The 10,099-nt window shown below is 52.0% G+C and overlaps 1 protein-coding gene across 1 annotated transcript; it reads left to right on the top strand.

The window, feature by feature from the left end:
- The first annotated feature begins 747 nt into the window (after nucleotides 1-747).
- VRTN (vertebrae development associated) lies at nucleotides 748-9,214 on the top strand. The gene is made up of 2 exons (XM_079913151.1): nucleotides 748-878; nucleotides 6,724-9,214. Exon 2 carries the CDS (start codon nucleotides 6,725-6,727, stop codon nucleotides 8,864-8,866), a length of 2,142 nt encoding a protein of 713 aa, XP_079769277.1. The 5' UTR covers nucleotides 748-878; nucleotide 6,724; the 3' UTR covers nucleotides 8,867-9,214.
- Nucleotides 9,215-10,099: the final 885 nt, after the last annotated feature.

Genomic DNA, 10,099 nt, shown 5'->3' with positions numbered 1-10,099 from the left:
TGGGCTGAGGTGAGCTGCGGGGAGGGACGGAAGCCCCAGGTACCACATGTCCTTACCTTCCTGCTGGGCTCAGAAAACCAGGTGTCCTGGGATAGGTGCCCTGGTCCCAGACAGAAGCATCTTTGGCCCAGGCACACTTTGGGAGTGAGAGGTGTTGAGCCTCAAGCCTGGGGGATGCTCAGAGAAAGGTGGGGATGGAGGCCTTTCTGGAAGGGAAGGGGGCCTGCACCAAGGTGGGGGCAGTGAGTTCTCCAGCCTCCCTGTCTCTTGGGGGCCAGGGATGGGGGAGCTGCCTCAGGAAGAGATGCATCTTGGGGGTTCAGAGAGCCCCAAGTCCTCTAAACAATCCCCCAAGGCTAGTTTCCCGGCTCCAGCTTCGCTCTCGCCCCCCCTCCCCCTCTTAGCCTTGCCACAGACTTTCCTTAGGTCTTTCTATCTAAACCTCCTCCCCTCCCTTTCCCCTCCCCCCAAATTCTTTGGAAATCTTTCGACTTTCTTTCAAGTTTTCCCTGGGCAGTTTGGGGTCCGTTTCAGAGCTAGGTCAGGGCGCTTTAACACCCACAGCTGGGTAGAGTGGACGAGACAATAGCTGCTATCACTTTACCATTGGAAGTGACCCCCGAATTTGCACTTCTTTCATCTTGGGACCAGAGCACTTGAGGGTGGGCGATTTCCTGGGGGGAGTGGCTTAAGCCGCTTCTCCAACGGCCAGTTGGCTGTAGACGGTCCATGCTCAATGGTCCACCACAGATATGAAACCAGTTCTGGAGTGAGAGTGGCGCTCAGCTGGGGACACTGCCCACAGGGTGACTTAAATGTCCCAAGCTGGAAGGTGGAGAGAGAAGCGGACGCCCCCTGGGCTCTGGGCCACCCTCGAGGTCAGTAAACTAGGAAGTTTCCTCAAAATTAGGAAGGGTGGGTGCCTCGAGCAGTTTGGAGACCCCAGGGGAACGAGGGGGTGGCCTTGGGACACTAAAGGGCTCAAGGGTCATAGAGTGACTCTGAAGATGCCGTGTGTGTGTGTGTGTGTGTGTGTGTGTGTGTGTGTGTGGAGAGGGGACGCATTGTTTCAAGTTCTCCTTCTCCCACCCCCACCTCCAGCCTCTTCCCCATCCCCACCCCCCGCTCGCCCGCCTATCTCCCCTCCCCACCCTACACAATGGTCTGGCCTTAGCCCCTCCCCAGGCTCCCGGTGTTTCCCCAGTTGGGTCCCTTGTCTCAGATACCCCCAGCCAGCCAGCTCTCTCCCCAGCTATCCAGGGCCTCCTGGCGGCTCGCTCCGCTTCCCCTCGTGGGCCTCGCTGCCCATTCTCCTTCCCTTCCAGGCGCGTGGTCCCCTAGAGCTACTCAGCTTGGGAACTACCGAGGCATGATTGACTGGGTGGCCTCAGGCCCACCCTGGTGCCCCCAGACCCTCCTGCTGCCCTTGGTTGGTGGGAGGTTCCTTGGGAAGTCACAGCCAAGGGACTTGCCTGCCACCAGCCAGGACCTGTGGCCGCCCACGCCCCGCGAGGCCTCCTGGCCACCGGGGAAGAAGCCAAGATGGCTGGCGCTCCCTGGAGCCAGGGGCGCAGCCTGGGCAGCTGGGCCGGCCAGAGAGGTGTGGAGCCAGGCCGGGTGAGATGCCAGCCATGCCTCCGCGGCCTTAGGCAGTCTTACTGAGGGCTGAGGCCAGTGTGGCCCTCCCTCACGCTTGTAGGGCTTGGCTGGCTATCGAGACTGCAGGGCCTGCTTTATGAGGGATGGGGAGAACACGGGGTCCTTGGTGAGCGAATGCGGAGCCCAGGATGAGCCTGGCAGGGAGGGTGTTTGTTCTAGAGGCCAGAGACCTACCAACGCTGTCAGCAGATGCTTTGGCCCTTTCTTCCCTTGCCCTGCCCAGAGCGCTGGCTCACCCCTTTTAAAATGCGAGGGACAGAGGCCAGAGCTGGGCTCCGAGACCCCATCTGCTTGAACTAAGGAGACTGGGGGAGGAGGAAGCGGGCCTTGGTGAAGGTGAGGCTTTGAATTGCCTGCAGAGTTGCCCGTGTCCATTCATTCCTTCCTGGGCGCCAGAGCCCTTCTTAGGTGCCAAGATGTTGGCTGGATGCTGTCCTATTTCCTCCCTTCCAACCTCAAGCCGGGGAGCCTGTGTCGCCTTGAGGGGCCCTGCCTCCTCGGTTTCATGTTTTATCAGGTCTCTTGTAAGAGTGGTGGGGCCAGGGGAGGCCAGCGGGCAAGACCCCTAGATTAGCTCTCACTTTCTGCACCTTACTCCACGAATGCACCTGGTAATTGTCAGATCTGCTTTGCACTGCGTTTCCAGGGAGCCATCACCAGAAAGACTGTTGCACCTGAACCCCATCAACCAATTGTCTACTTAAGTATGATTAGCTTCCCCGTACGGCCTCTGGCCTTTCCCCGCTGCCCCATTCTCTCCTGGTCCAGACCCACCTGAGTTGACGCGAGGTGCAGAGCCTCTCCAGGGAGCTACTTTTTCTCAGCAAGCTTTTGAGGAAAAAAGAAGTAGGGTATTACCTACTCACATCTCCTCTTACCTCTTTGGGGAAGAGGAAGGAATGAGTTAGGGTGGGGTGGGGTGGGACTGGGATGGGAAGAGTAGGTAGGGTGGGACAGGGAAGGGGAGGGAGGAGGGTGGGGTTTATGCAGGAAGACGTGTGGTCTATCTGGACGTGTTGGCAGGTATCTGGATACTACAGCGGGAATTCAGGCAAGTCAACTTTACCTTTCTGGACCTCAATTTCCTTATCTGTAAAATGGCCAGCTTTGTCTCGAAGCCCCAAGAATCAATGTGTTTCTGCAGCCTTTGGATAATGAGCATTTTGGGCCCTGTATTTCCCTGTATGGTGGAATCACAGGGGTTAGGAGGGGAGCTCTGGAATCAGATTGCTTAGGTTTTGTAGTTTTAATAGCTTGTGGTCTTGGGAATGTTATTTAACCCCCAAACCTCCATTTCTCTATGTGTGAACTAGAAGTAGCTATCCTAGTGAAGGTGCAGGTGTGATGGAGTTGTAATTCATGTAGAAGGAAAGTGAGAACCACATATAAATATTACCTCTGAAAAGCCTGAAGTCCAAACGCTCACCCAATGCAAAGCCCACAGAAACCTGTAATCCTTTAAGGGAACATTGTGCCCTCCTCCTGGTGTGGAAGGGCAGGAAGAATCACCCACACAATTAATTATCCCCTCTTATTTTTTTTTTTTTTAGATTTTGGTTGAATTACCTAAATGTACATAGTAAACAGTAGGTGAATGGTGGTTATTTTCATAATTTTGTTTGCGGAGTATCTAGCGGAGCAGAGCTCTCATTTATATGCGTCTGTATAGCAGCGTTTACAAGTGACATGCAAGAAAAACAAAACCCCTAGCATCTTTGTTGTCTGCCAGAATGAAAAAGCTCTTCTGTGTTTACAGTTTGCTCCTCAGAGCTCAATTTTTTTTCGCATATGGAAGTGCTCTCGGTGAAGTTTATCTCCTGAGTCCAAAAAGCTAAGTTTTTAAAAAAGTAAATATGAAGTATATAAAAGATGAACAGATTAAAAGCCCAATTCCAGGGTCAGATAATGTGGGACAAATAGAAATCTGGTGAGAGGTTAGACCAGGTTTGTCACAATAAACACATAAAAAAAAAATCTACAAGCAAGAAATTTTTATCCAAAGGTGATTCTGATAACCAGTTTTTAAAAAGCTTTCTTTTTTATGGTTACCAAGTAAGATTCTGTTGGTAAGCCTTTGGTTCTTTAAAAACTTTTTTTCAACTTTACTGAACCATAATTTACACCCAAATGCACCCCTTGTAAGTGCGCAAAACACTTTCCTTTCAGGTGTGCGGTTTGATGAGTTGACAAGTGTATACACCCAAACACAATTTTTAAACCTAGAGCTAATCTAAAGGAATCTATTAAAATCTGAGAACAAAGATCTGAGAAAGGGTAATGGTCTCCTTTTTAATTTAAAAACAGTGTCCACAAAGGAATATTACTCTGCTTTGCAACACAACACGGAAAACCTACCAGTAATTAGGATGATTAGTTTGAATTGAAAGGTGGCTGGCATTTTAAACTGGAGTAGATGAATCTCAGGCCCTAAAGAGCATCTGGTTTCAACTACTGGCTGCACCACTTATGAGGCCTGGGGCAAATTGGGCAAATGAGCCTAAATTTGATTGTCTCAGTTTTTTCACCTGTAAATTGGGGATAATGGTAGTACCCATTTTAAAGTTCCGCTGCCAGGATTGGGAAAGTGCATGGCAAATAGTAAACCTTAGTTATTAGATCTATGTCAGCACAGTGGCTAGGCTGCTGCTACCTCTTTGGAGAGACTAACTTTATCCCAGGGCAGCAGTTCTCAAACGTTTTTGTCTCGGGACACGTGCATGCTCTTAAAAATTGAAGACCCTGAAGAGCTTTTGTTTATATAGGTTACATCTGTCAACATGTTACATTCAAAATTAAAATTTAGACATGTAGAAAAGATTTCTTTATTAAAAAAGAACAAACCTGTTAACATAGTAACAAATAATAGTTTTTATGAAAAATAACTTTTCCAGAACAAAAAAAATTTAGTGAGAACAGTGCATCTTTTAAATTTTTCAAATCTCTAATATCTGGTTATCAGAAGATAAGTAGATTCTTATCTGTCTCTATGTTCAATCTGTTGTGATACATTATTTTGGTAGAAGTACATGAAGAAAATCCAACTTCATCCGGACACATAAATGGACAGAGGAAGAGTATTTTTGTTTTTCCTTTGGCTTTGCCACCACGGGGCTTGCGGGATCTTAGTTCCCCAACCAGGGATCGATCCTGGGCCACGGCAGTGAAAGTGTGAAGTTCTAACCACTGGACTGCCAGAGAATTCCCAGAGGAAGTGTATTTTGGTAGCATTTTCAGTGGATATTCTTTGACAACTACACCGCAACTCGACAGGTGGTAGTTCCTCAAAGCTTAGTTATAATGCAGAATCTGAAATAATATCCAGGAACTTTTGCACCGTATTATATTAAAAATCCGTTGCTTTCTTTTATACTTTGAATGGATCTTTTCCCCGTGCCATCCCATTGGTTATTTGGGAAATACAGTTCATTGAGTGATGCAAATCTTCAAATGTTGAACATTCCATTATATAGTATAAAAAGTTACATGTCTTAGTGTCACCACTGGTCCCATCAGAAAAATCTTTAAGTATTGGGATGCTGTCAAGCTCACTGTAGTGGATACAAGTTTTCCAAAATTCTAATTTTCAAATGAAAGCTCAGAAATTTTCACTGGCCATAAATAGTAGTAGTTTTCCTTGAAGTGACAGCCTCAGCTTATTCATTTTTGAGAAAATGTCTGTCAAATATATCCAAGTCTAAATGACTAATGCCACTCAATTTTTCTTTCAAGTAAAAGTGGTATTCCATGAAAAAGCGGCTAGTTCATCATGCAACCCAATTGTCACTCATTCATTATGCACCAGTGTGCAGCAGAAATCCTCTATGAGCACTCCCCATTTTGTCACTCCCAACATTGAAGCCATGTACTTAAGGGTTATGATTTTAAAAAATAATGATCTTTGTTGCTGTATCAAGGACATTTTGGAGTGATACTAGCTTTCTTTTTCCCAACTGTGGCTGCATCATGGGGTAGAACACAGTGATTTCTGGTTTAATTCATGCTGAGGTACTAGCTGTACTCCAATGTTAACGCGATGAAAAAGGCAAATCACATCTTAGTGTTGTTATCTTAGTATTATTATGAAAACAGTTTAACTTGCAGCCCCTCAGAAAGTCTCAGAGAACCCCAAGGGTCCATGACCGTACTTTTTTTTTTTTGGCTGCGCCGTGTCTTCGTTGCTGCGCGCGGGCTTTCTCTTGTGGTGAGCGGGGGCTACTCTTCATTGCGGTGCTGGCTTCTCATTGCGGTGGCTTCTCTTGTTGCGGAGCACGGGCTCTAGGCACACGGGCTCAGTAGTTGTGGCTCGCGGGCTCTAGAGCGCAGGCTCAGTAGTTGTGGCGCACGGGCTTAGTTGCTCCGCGGCATGTGAAATATTCCAGGACCAGGGCTCGAACCCGTGTCCCCTGCATTGGCAGGCGGACTCTAAACCACAGCACCACCAGGGACGTCCCCATGGACCATACTTTGAGAATCACTGTTTTAGGAAAAAGGAGACCAATTTAGGCTATGTGTGATTGTCTGTCTTTAACAGGTGTAGAGGTACAGCTTTTATACCTGCACTATATAATACGTATAGTACTAGATAATACTCTAATATAGAATAGCTAATGCTTCTTTAGTACTTTACTATGTGCCAGGCACTTTTCTAAGGATGAATATATATATATATAAATATGTGTATGTGTGTATACACTTATATACACTTAGATGTCTCCGTCCTTTACTTTCATTGTCTCATTTATATCCGCAAGAGTCCTATAAGGTAGATACTTTTATTATTGTCCCCATTTTAACAGAAAAGGAACCAGAAACACAGAGAGGTTGAGTGACTTGCTCAAGCTAATATCAGAACCAGGATTCAAAGCCATTCTCTAAGGCCAAGCTCTTCCTTTGTACCACTGAGTAATTAAACAAACCCCAGGAGGCACGTAGCCATTACCTGCTATGGGGGGATGGGAATAGATAGATCTTGAGGGAGGAGGCAGAGGAGTGGATAAGGCACCATTGCTGGGTATCATCTGGGTGCCTTGGCTGACCTCTGCCTTTTCTCCTTTGCCCTGGTAGGATGACATCCCGGGAGCAGCTGGTGCAGCAGGTGCTGCAGGAGCTGCAGGAGGCAGTGGAGTCCGAGGGCCTGGAGGGTCTCGTTGGTGCTGCTCTGGAGGCCAAGCAGGTCCTGTCTTCCTTCGCTCTCCCCACCGGCCGGGAGGGAGGCCCCGGCCCCCAGGTGCTGGAGGTGGACTCGGTGGCCCTGAGCCTGTACCCAGAGGATGCTCCCCGGAACATGTTGCCGCTGGTGTGCAAGGGCGAGGGCAGCCTGCTGTTCGAGGCGGCCAGCATGCTGCTGTGGGGCAACGCGGGCCTCAGCCTGGAGCTGCGGGCCCGCACGGTGGTGGAGATGCTGCTGCACCGGCACTACTACCTCCAGGGCATGATTGACTCCAAGGTGATGCTGCAGGCCGTGCGCTATTCCCTGTGCTCTGAGGAGTCCCCGGAGATGACCAGCCTGCCGTCCACCACGCTAGAGGCCATCTTTGATGCGGACGTCAAGGCCACCTGCTTTCCTAGCAGCTTCTCCAACGTGTGGCACTTGTACGCCCTCGCCTCCGTCCTTCAGCGCAACATCTACTCCATCTACCCCTTGCGCAACCTCAAGATCCGGCCATACTTTAACCGCGTCATCCGGCCCCGCCGCTGCGACCACATGCCCGCCACGCTGCACATCATGTGGGCCGGCCAGCCCCTCACCAGCCAGCTCTTCCGCCACCAGTACTTTGCCCCCGTGGTGGGGCTGGAGGAGGTGGAGGCTGAAAGTACCAGCCCCGGCCTGGCCCCGACTCCCACTGCCCTGGCCCCGCTGCCCCCGCTCGCCAAGACCCTGGAGCTGCTCAACCGGGAACCTGGCCTCAGCTACTCCCACCTCGGTGAGCGCTACAGCATCACCAAGAGCACCTTCTACCGCTGGCGGCGGCAGTCCCAGGAGCACCGGCAGAAGGTGGCCACCCGCTTCTCGGCCAAGCACTTCCTGCAGGACAGCTTCCACCGCGGGGGTGTCGTGCCGCTGCAGCAGTTCCTCCAGAGGTTCCCCGAGATCTCCCGCTCCACCTATTATGCCTGGAAGCATGAGCTCTTGGGCTCTGGCGCCTGCCGGGCCCTGGGCCCCAAGGAGGAGCTGGCCATGGAGGAGCTGGAGAAGCTGCCGGAGCAGCAGGTTGCCAAGGGGCTGGGGTGCTCCTCGTCGGCCATGTCAAGCCCTGGAGTGGTCTTAATGCAGCGGGCCAAGTTGTACCTGGAGCACTGCATCTCCCTGAATACGCTGGTACCCTATCGCTGCTTCAAACGCAGGTTCCCCGGCATCTCCCGGTCCACCTACTACAATTGGCGCCGAAAGGCTCTCCGAAGAAACCCCAGCTTCAAGCCTGCACCAGCCCTCTCGGTAGCCGGGGCTTCCCAGCCAGCATCTGTTGGGGAAGAGGCCTTGCTCCCTTGGAAGGGTGAGGCAGGAGAAGGGGCAGGGAAAGCAACGGGTGGGGGGTCACCTGCCCCCCGGGAGTTCCTACCCCTGAGGATGCCCCTGTCCCGTTGGCAGAGGCGCCTGCGCAGGGCAGCCCGCGAGCAGGTGCTCAGTGGGCACCTCCCTTTCTGTCGCTTCCGCCTCCGCTACCCGAGCCTGTCTCCCTCCACCTTTTGGGTCTGGAAGAGTCTTGCCCGGGGCTGGCCCAGAAGTCTGTCCAAGCTCCAGATACAGGCCCCCAGCTTGGGCAAAGGGGGCATGAAGGAAGCGGAGGAGAAACGGGAGAAAGAAGCTGGTAGGAATGTGACAGCTGCCATGGCCCCACCTTCAGGGACCCTGCAGATGGCGGCTTCTCCAGGAGAGGATCCAGGGAAGGCCCTGGGAGGGCCTTCCAGAGAGGGGGCCCTGCAAGAGGGGGCCACGGCCCAGGGCCGGCCCCCCAGTGGGTCCCTGTCCAGCCACCCTGTGGTGGCAGCAGCGGCGGGTGGCAGGGACGGCCAGGTGCTGGTGATGGACGTGCTCGCTACCACGAAGTTCAAGGCCCAGGCCAAGCTGTTCCTGCAGAGGCGCTTCCAGTCCAAGAGCTTCCCCTCCTACAAGGAGTTCAGCGCCCTCTTCCCCCTCACCGCCCGCTCTACCTACTACATGTGGAAGCGCGCCCTCTACGACGGCCTCACCCTGGTGGATGGCTGACGGGGAGGTATGGAAGGGGCTGGGAGGAAGGAGGACCACTTTGGAGAAGGTCAGAGACCTGAGTTGCACCCCCCTGGCTTGGCCAGGATCCCTTTTGCTCTCACAGCATCGACCCTGAATCCAAGGGCAGCTTCGTGTTGTTTCCCAGCTCCAGGGCAGAGAGAGCCAGAGATCAGCCATCTTGGCCCCCTGCAGAGAGCTACAGGACCAGAGATAATTCTCTTCGGTTGTTTACCATTCTTATTTTTATTATTGTGTCTTGGTTTTAGTCTTTTGATTCAAGTGCGTTGGCTGGGCCCCCTTGCTGGTGTTGGAAGCTGTATGTATGTGGGGACCCGAAGCGGGGTGGTTAGCTAAAGCTGCTTTCAGCTTTTCCCCGGGACAAAAGGAGTATTGTAGCATGGCCGTCTGTCCCATTGGGTAGAATATATGCCTTCAGTTCCTTTTGGGGGTTGGCACCCCCCTTACTCAAAGATGTTTCCCAGAGGAACATTAAGAGATCAGATGTGGAGCAGGTCATGGCTTCTGCCTGGTGGCCCTAAGGGAGAGGGTGCCAGGCTCAGTGTGAGCAGAAGCAGGGATGTAGAGAAAGAACCAAGTTGGCCTCTAGGGGAGCACTGAAGGCTGGCCTGTCCGTTGTGAGGCGTGTGGTAAAGGACTTGGGGAGGGGGCCTTGGGTCTCTACTTGCTGGTGCTTGGTTCATCTGCTGTGGACCCCGCAGTCCTTGGCCAGCCCGGCTGGCCCTTGGGGACCCCAGTTTTTCTGTTGAGCTCCTCCTCAGAGCCTGTGCCCCATCTCCAGTGAGAGACCACACAGTGGCCACGCAGGCAAGAGACTGAATTTGCATTGTCCAAGAGTGAAGTTGGAAAACCAAAGAAATAAAGTGATGTGGTGCTCACAGCCCTTGGTCTCTGGTATTTGTTTTGTCCCATGTGACTGCCCATTCCCACGTTCCCTTTTGGTTTAAGGAGCAGAGAGTGACCATTTCTCTCCCTTGATGTTCCCATGTCCAGGACTTGGAGGATGGAGGGGATTACTCTGGGGTTTCTGCTTAGAACTGGTTATTGACCTTGGGTGTTCTTCCCTCTGGGGGCAGGGCTATGGCTGCCTGGAAAGATACTTCCCAACAATGGGAGAAAACTGGCCAACTCAGTGTGCTCAGAGGTCAGGCCAGCGTGAGGGTCAAGTCTGTGTCAGGCTTCTATTCAGTCCTTGTGATGCACCCCGGCAGG

Source organism: Stenella coeruleoalba (assembly GCF_951394435.1).
Source record: "Stenella coeruleoalba genome assembly, chromosome: 2".
In the NCBI taxonomy this organism is placed as follows: Eukaryota; Metazoa; Chordata; class Mammalia; order Artiodactyla; family Delphinidae; genus Stenella; species Stenella coeruleoalba.
Note: the sequence above shows the minus strand (reverse complement) of the source record. Positions and strands in the feature narration are given on the sequence as shown.

Coding starts and splice junctions, on each gene's coding strand:
- VRTN (XM_079913151.1), top strand. CDS start 6,725: ATGACATCCCGGGAGCAGCTGGTGCAGCAGGTGCTGCAGGAGCTGCAG.